The 13,640-nt window shown below is 35.2% G+C and overlaps 1 protein-coding gene across 1 annotated transcript in view; it reads left to right on the top strand.

The window, feature by feature from the left end:
- The window catches only part of trio (trio Rho guanine nucleotide exchange factor), a 1,056,141-nt gene that overhangs the window by 486,167 nt on the left and 556,334 nt on the right, over nucleotides 1-13,640 (top strand). Inside the window, exon 26 of the mRNA XM_090403001.1 lies at nucleotides 11,574-11,750. Coding sequence (XP_090259127.1) covers nucleotides 11,574-11,750 — 177 coding nt within the window. The remainder of the gene's footprint in view (nucleotides 1-11,573; nucleotides 11,751-13,640) is intronic.

Raw genomic sequence — 13,640 nt, 5'->3', positions numbered from 1 at the left:
CCACAGTAAACAATTGTCTATATATTGATGACATCACATTTTACTGTAACTCTTGCAATATACAGGTCACTGAAAGACAACTTCAACAAGCAATTGATTGTGTGTCTCTTCATGGAATCTTTGTCATGGATTCATGTTATCCACTGAAAAAAACCATCTGTATACACTTCTGCTGGATACACACTCTCTATTCTGATCCTGATTTAAGAATGAGACAAGCTCCTTTCCCTGTAGTTCCAGAGGCCAAGTTTCTGGGACTCATCTTTGACAAAAAGTTTACTTTCTTTACACACATTCGTTATCTTCGGGATAGGTTTAAAATAAATAAATAAATAAATAAAACATTGAACATTCTTCATGCTCTGTCCACTACTGAATTGGGTGCTGATTGATGTTCCTTGCTCCTTATTTATCATGCACTTGTATGTTCAAAGATTGATTATGGGTCCCAGGTTTACAGTTCTACAAGATAGAGCATGCTCCTGTGGTTAGACCCAGTCCATCAGCAAGGTATCTGATTAGCTACTGGTGCTTTTTGCACATCACCCACTCAAAGCCTTTATGCTGAATCAGAACCCCCCCCCCCCAATCACTTAGACAAAAATATCTCTTAATTATGTCCTAAAAATAATTTCTTTCGGATCACCCTACATAGACTGTCCCTTCCTTTAGTGTTAGATACACTTGTCACACGTCTTCCTTTTGGTAGTCTTTCCTTCACTGTACCGGAAACCGACACATACTGGCCAATATATACACATATACTCCTACTACCACCCAACACAAAAACTAGGGATCATTAATACACTAAAAAACAGGGCTTTGAAGATTTGCTCCAATGAACAAGCACTTAACCATGAATTAAAAGTTATCAGCAATATCTTACTGAAAAATGGCTACAGCCAAAATACTATCAACAAAATTCTGTACAAAGACCTCACTGAAAAGCATAAATAAACTAGACCACAATAAAACTATAACCATCCTTACATTAAAGGGATATCAGACAAAATAAACAGAATACTACAAAAATACAACCTTAAGCCACCTTTAAACTTCCTGCAAAATTAAAGAACTTACTCAACTCATCCAAGGATCCATTCCCTCTGCTGGCCCACACTAGAGAATACTGTATTCATTGCATCTGTAATTTGCCCTGTATAGGGGAAAGAGGATGCACAATTCCTATCAGAAAAAAGGAACATAAACGACACATTAAATATAATAACTACGGTCAAGCTGGTCTTTCTGATCATGCCCTGAACACTTTACATAGAATTGACTGGAAAAGCAGCTGTTGTTTACATCACATCAAAACATGGTATGAATGTAAATTTAAGGAGGCCTGTGAGATTCTTATCAACCACCCTAATCTTAACAATAATGATGGTCTAAAAATCACAAGCATATGGAAGGCGCATATTCTACCCACTTAACCTTTCTCCCTAAGAGTTAACTATAAATAGGACAATAAGTAATCCAGAATCTTAAATCTAATATAACAAGTGTCATAAATTCTTTTGGCCATTGCAGATTTGATATGTCCTTTAATAACTAAGAAATTCGGGATGATAGAAAAATCTCTGCATCTCTTCAGAAATGTAAGGTGATTTAGTGACTTAGCTTTTTTGCATTTGTCCTTTTCAAAGCACCATACTTTATGTTTCATCTGTGAAGTTAAATTGTTCATATTTCGTCTAATGCATCGTTTCTCAAACTGTGGTACATTGCATTATTTTTGGTGGTACAATTTTTACACAAAATATTTAAATAAATGTTCAGAAAAATGTATTTTAATATTGTAACGAGTAGACTGTTCCAAGAATTTAGCTTGGCGAATCGAATAAAACGAACAAATAAATTTTATTGCAGTTTTATGTGAATTTTCGGATGCGAAATCTTATTAGCATGTCATAAGGGTTTTCATATTTAATATTTATTTTGAAACAGTATTTTATGGTGGTACATATATTTTTTGATTCTTATTTAAGGGGTTCAAAATTTAAAAAGTTTGAGAACCCCTGGTCCAATGTATTAAAACTGAAAACTTTATTAATAAGAGACCATACGATTTAATGAATAAAATACATATCACAAAAGAATAATTACATCAGGTTTAACTCACCATTTTTCGATATCCAATCATGTTATAGACTGGAAAAACAGTTCTATGCCTTACATCGAGGATGACTACAGACACAGAACTTTTAAAGAATCAGCAGTGGTGCTATGCACAGGCAGCAATTTAAATAGAAATCAGGGTGCTATTCTTAAAGACATATGGAAAAATCTCATCAATTCTCTCAGCTTAACAGAACTACAATTTGTGAAAAACCACACAACACGTGGTCATGTACTGGATTCTGACTAATGCATGCGCACATCCAAACGAGAATTATCAAGTATGGTATGGTGCTTTGAAAAGGACAAATGCAAAAAAGCTAAGTTACTAAATCACCTTACATTTCTAAAGAGATGCAGAGATTTTTCTATCATCCCAAATTTCTTAGTTATTAAAGGACATATCAAGTCTGCTATGGGCAAAAGAATTTACTACAAGACTTCGTTAGCACTTATCAGAGAAAGGATACAACATAACAATTGTCATGTTAAATTAGAACATTATTGTTACTGTAAGAAAACTATCTATATGAAAGAATGTTTCTCTGATGTTATCTTAAATAGAATATAGCATTGATGTAGTTAGTTTATTTTATTTCATTTATTTCTTGTAATTTTATTTTATATTCACTAGAGGTCAGGCCAGTACAATAGCCATTGATCAAATCATTGTCTCTTCAGAATACTGTGTGAAATGTAATTTAGCTTGTCTCTATTTGTGTGTGCGTGTGCGTGTGTGTGTGTGTGTGTGTGTACTCCAGATGAGGACCCTAATATGAAGGTTGAAATGTCTGGGAAATTAAAATAATCACTTATAACACGGTTGTAGAGTCTATAATTTGTGTAAAATGAAAAAATGGAGGACTACATGGACTAATCTCTTTTTTCTGTATTGGAAGGTCCTGTACTACACACACCAGACTGCTAACCATCCTTTTGGTATGCACATTAAAGAGACTATAGAAACTGTTGGCATGAATGCTGACAACATTACCTGCACCAAACAAAACGACATTCCTCCATGACAGGAGGGCACCCCATTTTGCAACCTCTTACTTTGTCAACTACAGAAATCTCTTTGATGGCTTTTTCTACTTGAAATAGAAAAAGATGTCAAAGGCCTGAAATGTGGAAAGGTATTAGAAGTAGATGATATTCGACCAGAAATGCTCATGTATGGGTGGTATAAAAGTTATACAGTGGCTGCACTGCATAGTTCAGAAGAACTGGACAGAGGGACGAATTACAGATGATTGGAGTAAAGCTCTCATAGTACCCATATATAAAAAGGAAAATAAAACTGAATGTGAGATTTAGAGAGGCATTTCATTACTGAGTGTTCCTGGTAAGATATATGCAAGTATACTTGAGAAATGGTTGAGAAAGATTGTGAAAGAGAAGCTTGGTGAAGAACAAGCTGGATTCAGGGCAAATAGAGGCTGTCAGGATCAGATTTTCACTTTACGATAGATAGTTAAGAAATCATGAGAATATAACAAAGATCTGTATTCAAGTTTTGTAGATCTGGAAAAGGCATATGACAAGGTGCCAAGAGAGAAGCTATTCAAAATGCTACAGTTATATCGTGTCAGTGGGGCTTTTATATCAAGCAATACTTAGTCTTTATTTGAGTTGTAAGTCAGCAGTTAGAATTGAAGGAATTACAGGAAGGTGGTTTAATGTTAAATCTGGTGTGAGACAAGGATGTACATTATCCCCTCTGTTATTCATTATCTATATAGATCACATTATGAAGAAAACTGGTATTAAACCTGATATCAAAATGGAAGATGTTAATGTCAGCCCTTTGCTTTATGCAGGTGATGTTATACTTCTAAATGAATCTGCTAGAAGTCTGCAAGATTCCCTGACTAAACTGTATAACTGTTGTAATTGCTATGGTATGAAGGTCAGCAATAACAAGATAAAGACAGTGAAAATAGGCAGAAACATTGAAAATATCAACTGTATTTTGAATGGAGAACCTATAGAACAAGTAAAACATTTCAGCTACTTAGGCAAAATTTTTAGTGAAGATGGTAAATTAAATATGGATATAGATAACAGAATCAACAAAGCTGGTATGGTAGGAAGTGAACTGAATAAATTTATATGGAATAAGAGAGAAATTAGTAAAAACACTAAATTAGTTGTATACAAGACAGAACCTATTTTCAAAACCTATTTTAAATTATGAATCTGAGAGCTGGGTTAGAAGTAAAAGACTTCACCAAAGACTAGAGACTGCAGATATGAGAGTCCTGAGGAAGATTAGGGGTGTGAACATATGGCATCGATGGCAATATCATATTAAAAACGAGGACATTAGGAAAAAACTTGACATTGTTAGTATCCAGGAATGCATTTGCAGAGCTAATCTCAGGTGGTATAGTCACTTAAACAGAATGGTAGAGGAAAGATTAGCAAAAGAAGTGTTCTCTGCCAGGTTGGCAGGAAAAAGACCCAGAGGAAGACCAAAATATAAGTGGATTGATATAGTAAAAAGTGCCTTAGAAGATAGAAATATAAGATCTGATAATGTTGGTGTCTTGACAGGTAACAGACTGATTTGGAGAAAAATTATAGATAGGAAGTTAGTAATGATGTAAATTTTTCATGTAGTACTATCATATCCTGTATACCCCTTGAGGGTACATGGCAGGAATTTGATGATGATTATGAGAAATCTCACACACACTTATCTGTTTACTCTCATTTATTCAATGTACACAGAGCAGCCCACTCAGATTTCTTGCCCATATATACTAATTGTTCATTATCAGAGATCTCTGTTGTTTGTGCTGCTGCTGCTATTATCCTTAACATTACAGTCTCTAACCAGATCCTACCCGATTGCAGTAACTATACAGCTGAATTGCAGAATTTCATGTACTCAGCTGGCACTTGTACATATCAAAGAAAACTTCCTAGAAGTGTATAATTTATACAGACTGAATTCTTTATTGGCTATCTCAAGAGTTTATTTTTCAATTGGTTGGACTATAATAAGTTTAGTTTAATCCTTTATCCAAGTGTGAGCAAACAAAGTTTGGACCTGAAAGTATCTTCAGGACTGAGCTAAGTTGGTGCAACTCGTGGCAAAGGTGGAGAAAGCCATCATCACTCCTATCTCAGTATCTCCCATAATGCAAAGCACATATCCTTGCAGATATGTCTGATGCTATGCATTACACTGCCATTACCTTTACCTTAATGCATAGCATTACACATATCCGCAAGGAGATGTGCTTTGCATTATGGGAGATACTGAGATAGGAGTGATGATAGCTTTCTCTACCTTTGCTACGAGTTGTATTGGTGTTTCACCACCTTAGCTCAGCCCTGAAGATACTTTCAGGCACAAACTTTGTTTGCTCACACTTGGATAAAGGATTAAACTAAACTTATTATATTTCTTGGCTATCACATCTCCTGTGTATAATTTGCATCCAGTGCTTGGTGAAGTGCTTCAACTTTTGCACAAAATCAAATTACATTGCAGATGCAGTTGCTAGATCAGCTCATACTACTTTCTAAACCTGCTGTTTGGTGCTCCTTTATACTTGACTACACACAGTTTATAAAATCAAACTTAATTGCAAATGACAATACTCATTGCAGGAAGCACTGATGAATAAATTTGCTACTATAGCTACTTTTTTTTTTTTTTACTGCAGCTCCTATCTAATATCTTTATTCATCCATTTCACTTCTACTTGATTTATTGTTCTTACCTTAGGAATGTAATTTTCTGCCAATTCTAAACAATTCATCAAGATTCCAAGCACTAATAATTTCTTCCTCCAAGCATCTCATACCATAATATTTAAAAAAAAACTCTCATCGAAAACTATTGACTATTGTAATCTCATCTTCATCATCAAATTCCTAATACATACCCTCAAGGGGTGTACAGGATATGATAGTACTACATGAAAAATTTATATCATTACGAACTTCATCCATTACGAATATTATCGGGTCTTATATATCTGTTTTCTAAGGCACTTTTTACTCTATCACTCCACCTATACTTGCTCTTCCTATGGGTCTTTTTTCTGTGAACCTGGCAGAGAACACTTGTTTTGCTAATCTTCCATTCTGCTTAAGTGACCATACCACCTGAGATTAGCTCTGCTATGCATTCCTGGATGCTGACAATATCAAGTTCTTTCCTAATATCCGTGTTTTTAATATGATATTGCCATTGATGCCATCTGTTCATGCTCATAATCTTTCTCGGGACTCTCATATCTGCGGTCTCTAGACTTTGATCAAGTGATTTACTTATAAACCAGCTCTCAGATCCATAAGTTAAAATTGGTTTAAACACTGTCTTGTATTAAGCTAATTTAGTGTTTTTGCTAATTTATCTCTTATTCTATATAAATTTATTCAGTTGACTTGCTACCATACCAGCTTTGTTGATTCTTTTTGTTTATTTCCATATTTAATTTACCATCTTTACTAAAAATCATGCCTAAGTAGCTGAAATGTTTTACTTCTTCCACAAGTTCTCCATTCACAACACATTTGACGTTTTCAATGATTCTGCCTATTTTCATTGTCTTCGTCTTTTTAATGCTGATTTTCATACCATGTCTATTATAACAGTTATTCAATTTAGTCAGGGAATCTGGCAGACTTGTAGCAGATTTATTTAGAAGTATAACATCTTCTGCATAAAGCAAAGAGCTGACATTAACATCTCCAATTTTGATATCAGGTTTAATACCACTTTCCTTCATAATGTGATCCATATAGATAATGAATAACACAGGGAATAATGTACATCCTTGTCTCACACCAGATTTAACATTAAACCATCTTCCTGTACTTCCTTCAATTCTAGCTGCTGACTTACAACTCAAATCAAGACTAAGTATTGCTTGATGTAATGCCTCATTAACACCATATAACTGTAGCATTTGTAATAGCTTCTCTCTTGGCACCTTGTCATATGCCTTTTCCAGATCTAAAAAAACTTGAATACAGATCTTTGTTATATTCTCATGATTTCTCAACTATCTATCATAAAGTGAAAATCTGATCCTGACAGCCTCTATTTTTCCTGAATCCAGCTTGTTCTTCACCAAGCTTCTCTTTCACAATCCTTCTCAACCGTTTCTCAAGTATACTTGCATATATTTTGCCAGGAACACTCAGTAGGGAAATACCTCTATAATTCTCTCATTCAGTTTTATTTCCCTTTTTATATATGGAGACTATGAGAGCTCTACTCCAATCATCTGGAATTCGTCCCTCTGTCCAGGCCTTCTGAACTATGCAGTGTAGCCACTGTATGACTTTTATACCTCCATACTCGAGCATTTCTGGTCGAATATCATCTTCTCCTGCTACCTTTCCACATTTCAGGCTTTTGATGGCTTTTTCTTCAAGTATGGATATGTATTACTGACTGCATGCCTGGTCAGTTTTTTTTTACCACTATGCTGTAATCACTGCTTGTTTCATTTAGCAGTTTTTCAAAATCATTACTCCATACTTCCAGGATATCTTTTTCTCCAGTTTTCATGTCATTTACAGCACTCTTTCTTCCATTTCGGAGCTTCTTCAACACTCTCCAGAATATCTTGCCACCTTCTTGATAATTATTTTCTATGTTCTTGCCAAAGTCCTCCCATGACTTTTGTTTAGCCAGTTTTCACACAGTGTTTAGCTTTCCTACATTTGTTTCTGTTTTCTCTAAGAACACAAGCTAACTTATATGTCAGGAACTTTTGAAATGCTTTCTTGTTTTCCTTCACTGCCCTTTAACGTCCTGTGTCCATCATGGAGTTCTAATTTTTTTATCCTTGCACACAACCTCACCACATGCCTCCGTGGCTGAATCAATCAGTTTTTTCTTCAGGACTTGCCACTGAATCTCCAAGGTTTGGTTCCTATTCTCAAACTCTTTAATTTTTTCTTCAATTATGTTTGTGTATTTTAGTCTACAGTTCAAATCTGAGAGCTGCTCAACTTTTATTCGCTTTAAAACTTTCTTACATGTCATTCTTTTCAATATGAAATTCAGTTTTCTCCTGCTCAATACTAAATAGTGATCACTTCCAATTTCAAATCCTCTGTACACTCTGATGTCCTGCACCAGGGAGAAAACATCACTATCAACAATAATATAGTCAATGAGACTTTTCTTATTCCTTGCCTCTTCTCTCCATGTGAATTTGTGCACATTTTTATGTTGGAACATGGTGTTAATAATAACCAGCCCATGTCATGAGCAGAAATCCAACAGGTATTTGCCATTATTATTAGCTTTGCTATTTTCTCCAAATTTTCCCAAAATATTTTTGTATGTCTGAATCGTTTCGTACTCTGCTATTTAGATCCCCAACAAGGACCAACGTTTCCTTTTTTCATCGTGTCAGTTGCTTTTTCTAAAGCCTCAAAAAATTCCTCCACTTCTACCTTAGTAGAATCTTCTGTGGGGCCATAGGCACATATAAGTCTTATTGTCCAGTTCCCCATTCTGATATTTGCCCACATCACTGTACTTGAGACTGTCTGCCATTCAAGAAGATTAGCCTCATATTTAATGTTGAATGCTATGGCTACTCCTTCTTTTCCTTGATTGTCATTTCCTGAATATAACATTTTGTATTTATTGCTCAGAAAGATCTCACCAGTTTTAGTCTTTTTTATTTCAGTCATCCCTATTAGATGATCTGGTAGTTATCCAATTCCTCAGCTAGTTCTATTCCTTTGCCATTCAGTTTTCTTATGTTGATGGTACCAATCTTGAACTCTGGTGATGTTGAGTTGGGGTAAGTTTTAGGATTTGTTCCAGTAGGTAACTTTTCGCTGTTTTCCCTGGTTTCCTGGTGAAAACAGCGAAGGCTTTGTTTAACCGTGCGATGTCCCAGCCGGAATGAAATTCTCTCATGTTGTACCATCATTTTTTTATTTTGGTTTAAGCCAATAAGAATACAATTTGCTCGGCTCAATCCCAAATTGCCAGCCCATCCTCGCCCGTCCAGTATCCAGGTAGATACCTAACGGGGTACACCACAAGAAGGTGAGGATTGGACATTAGGTCAGAAGCCCTGGTTGGTTCCCCGCATTCCTTTGAAGGCTATGTGGAGGTCTCCTCTCAGTTATATCGCTTTGAGCCTTAAGCACCCCGATCTTATAATTTCACATATATCTGTTTTTTTTTATCCAACACTTCCATGTGCTTGCTTATTTTCCAAGTAAGAACCACATGATAGCTCACTGCTTCTTGATGTAGTTATGATATATATGTTTTAATTCTTTATCCAAGTGTAAGGAAACAAAGTTTGCACCTGAAGTATTTTCAGGACTGGGGCAACTCATGGTAAAGGTGGAATAAGTTCTGATCACTTGCCTGAGTAATCTCCCATAATTCAAAGCACATCTCCTTTCGGACATGTATAATGCTATGCATTATGGGAAGGACCACTACTCTGACTGATTTCAATCTTTATTGAGGTCTCATCAGTGGGATCCAGACCCAGAAGTGGTGATACTAAGGTGGATGTAATGCATAAGTCACATCACCATATACCAGTTGCCAAAAGGTGTCACCACCTTATTATTAAAATTCTCTGGATTAGAGATAGTTGATAGAAGTTTTTTCACTTGGCTATGCTACCAATTAAATATTTGGTTTAATACTTTATCCAAGTGTAAGCAAACAAAGTTTGCACCTAAAGTATTTAAGAGCTGGGGCAACTTGTGTTAAAGGTGGGGTAACTGATGAGACCTTAATAAAGTCGATACCGGTCTGGGTAGTGACCCTTCCCTTAATGCATAGCATTATACGTGTCCGCTAGGAGATGTGCTTTTCATTATGGGAGATACTAAGGCAAGTGATCAGAACTTACTTCATATGGTTGCGAAGCACAAAGCCACTAGGATAACCGTGCAGTAGTATCCCATAATGCAACTCACATATCCTTGCAGGCATGTATAATGAAATGCATAATCCAAAGGGTTACTACCCAGACTGGTTTTGACCTTTATTGCAGTCTCAATGGGAGCCAGACCCAGAAGTGATACCAGATTTGAAGTAATGCAGAAGTCATATTTTCACATACAAGTAGACAAATGGTGTCACAATTTATTACTAAAATAATCTGGATTAGAGCTATATGTTGAAAATTTTTATATATATATACTATATATAAAAATTATATATAATATAAGTTTTTAATTTATACTAAGGATCCCAATAAATATTCTTCTTTTATATGGAACACGAGATATGTGCATTGCATTATGGGATACTAAGTCAATTGATGTCAAGTCGCTAGCCTCTATATACAAATAACCCATTCATGAAGTAACTTCACATGCAAGCTTTGTTTGGTTACACTTGGATAAAGGATGAAACTTAGAATATATTTTCTCGGAAGCTTTTCATTTATTGTATAATCAAGTGAAAAAAAACTTTCAAAATGCTTGTTTCTGTTTCTGTTGGCATGTCATCAGTAAATCATTTTTGGGAAAAATAAATCTACAAATGCGTAAATATCCATATGTGCGATACATCTGATATTTGTATAGAAAATATAAATAATGGAAAGATTGCATATTTTCTGTAAATATGTTATTAATGATTAATGAAGTGATTAATGTTTGAATAGTTTAGAATGATTAACCAAACCCTGTAATATGCTATCCATTATTCTTTACCTGCAGCTGATGCCTTGCATCAAGGGCTATTTCTGTCCCCCTCCACCCTAACAACTTCAGTTTCTTGATTTATATTCATTTGCACTAATCCTCTGCATACAGTGTCCACTTAATCATTCTAAACCATTCAAACATTAATCACTTCATTTCTTAATCTATGTTCTTCTGTTTAATTCAATATTACCGATTGGACCTTAGCAAACACATTTCTAAAGTTCATGTATCTATTCCTCGCTGACCATTTATACCAAAATCCAAATGTACTCCTGGAATTATAGACATAGAAACACTTCTTACTCAGCTTTTAAATCAATGAATCACTTACTATATAGACTTCCCCTCTTGCAGACAATTACTGACCATTCATATCCACCATCCTTTTCTTCATTCTCAACATTCCTGCTGTTGCCACTCATCTCCTACACTTTCTTGCTTATCTTTTATTTCTTTTTGTGCATCTTAACTTGTCATCCACTTCTTTCTTTAGTGAAACATGCTTGGAAAATGTAAAGAATTATCTTTTGTATAGATTAAAGAGGGGGTCCAGCAGATGAGCAGCTCGTCTCCATTTCTCTCCTGCTGCAACCCTCTTGCTAGATGATGCTACCAGACGATGATAGATTAAAGAAGGTTACATGTATTTATTATGAGCAAATCATTAGATAAAAATGAATATTTAGAGCTAAAAGAAGAGTAATAATTGTAATAAGCTCACTTTAAAGTTGATTTATTGTACGACATTAATTTTTCTTCTCAAAATGTTGATTTACCAGATTTATCATGGCCGAACTACTACAGACAGAGCGCACATATGTGAAAGATCTTGAGACTTGCATTGCTACCTATATGACAGAAATGCACAATGTAGAAAATAATGTTCCAACTGGGATATTTCAAAAAGATGAACTTTTATTTGGCAATATGACTGAAATTTATGAGTTCCACAACAGGTAGGTTTCTTTTTCTTTACAATCAAAGTAATTTGCATTATTGCCATTATTTCATTTGTTGCGAATTCTAGACCTTTATCATGAATTGTAGTTCATGATAAAAACACTGCATACATTTGCTGTCTCAAATATAAAACTATAGCTTTTCAGGCTACAATGTAAGCTGAGTGAGAAGCAGTAGTTTTAGACTTGAGCCAGTGAAGGTATGCTGTGTTTTTATCATGAACTGCAAATGCAAAATTTCAGAGAACCAGATCATTTTGAGATTAGGACATTTGCATTTGGATAAGGAATGAAGGCTCTCCTTCCAATAAGGGTTATTGGAAGGAGGGCAGGTATTTGGATCAGGAGAATGGAAATAATAATCTGACCATAGAAATAATCCTAGCATGATGCCATCAGGACATGGGTGGAAGTTACACCCAATAAATAACCTTGGCAAGGGACCAGACGGCCATTAAGAGGTCTGCTTTGAATTTGTTGATAATTTCTTACTCCTGTTTCTGGCTATAACATAAGGTGAGTGAGAAGCTGTAGTTTTTGACTTGAGCCAAGGAAGGTTTTCTGTGTTTCTATCATGAATTGCAAAAAGGGCCCATTTTCAGAGAGCCAGGTCATGAATTAAGGTTAGGGAATTTGCATTTGGATAGGGAATGAAGGCTCTCATTTCAGTAAGGGTTAGTTTTAAACTAAACATATTTGATCATTTATATAATTCAAATACAAACTTATTTATTAATTACTGACCATTTACGAAAAACAAAACTACATTAGAGCCTACCTAATGTAGTTTTGTTTTTCGTAAATGGTCAGTAATTAATAAATCAGTTTGTATTTGAAGGGTTAGTTTTGTTATTTGGTCAGAACAGTATTTGGATCAGGAGAAAGTGAACCTAGAAATGACCATAGAATTCCCAGAAGCCATTCCACTTGCCATTGTTGTAGTGCCATAGGGTCTAGGGCTGAGATTGGCTAGTGGGTGGGAATCAATCTGTAGAAAAGGAGATATGAACAACATTATGGTTGAAGTTGCCCAGAGGAGAGCAGAAATCTGCAGATAATTTGGAGGGAAAGATGGTTATTGGTGATAGGTTAAGATAAGGTCCAATATGTTGGAAGAATGATGAGTATTGTCTGGTATTCTGATTAGATGGTGAACTATTTGTTTTAGATCATGGCAGATAGAAGACGATCAGTTTCTCTTTCAGCTTGATCTGTGAAGTTAGAGAAGGGAAACCAGTTTGTGTTATGACTGCTAAATTTTCCTAGGAGATATTCTTACAGCTTGTGTAGTTAGTGTGAAATCAACTTTTTAGAGATGAAGAGGGAGTGTTTGTCTGAATTAGGATTTCAGTAAAAGCAGCATATGAAATCTGTAAGGTGAGATAAGGAAATCTTGAGCCAGAGGAGATCAAAAAGTGGAAATTCCAGGTTTTATAACCTTTGACAGGGAATGTTTGTTTCAACAAAAGTGCATGTTTCTCCCTTTTTTTGGAAGGCATCATTCAAGATATAGTTGAGATTGCTGATGTGGATTGTAGTCATGGAAGATGCTAATTGAGATTCAGATAGAAATAGAAATCGGGTTTTGATGCCTGTATTGTAATGGCGTGTATTGTTAACGTTTGTTTTGATGCCAAGATATTGGTGATGTGGAAGTGTTTTTATTGGATGAAATTTGGTGTTATTTTGACTTTTTTTGGGGGGGGGTACATTTCTTATTATTTTTTGTTGTATTTTTCACATTTTTGTTATTTTTTTGTAATGTTTTATGGAAGATTTTTTTGTGAAGTGACACATAAAATGATTAGTTATCTTTCATGGTATGCTTAGTGCAAAAAACTTAAGGAGCACATACAACTGAGGTGAGGGACTTATGTAAATAACTCT

The sequence above is a fragment of the Typopeltis vanoorti genome, chromosome 2 (genome assembly GCF_054136105.1).
Source record: "Typopeltis vanoorti isolate ZY-2024b chromosome 2, IOZ_Tvanoo_1.0, whole genome shotgun sequence".
Lineage (NCBI taxonomy): Eukaryota > Metazoa > Arthropoda > Arachnida > Uropygi > Thelyphonidae > Typopeltis > Typopeltis vanoorti.
Note: the sequence above shows the minus strand (reverse complement) of the source record. Positions and strands in the feature narration are given on the sequence as shown.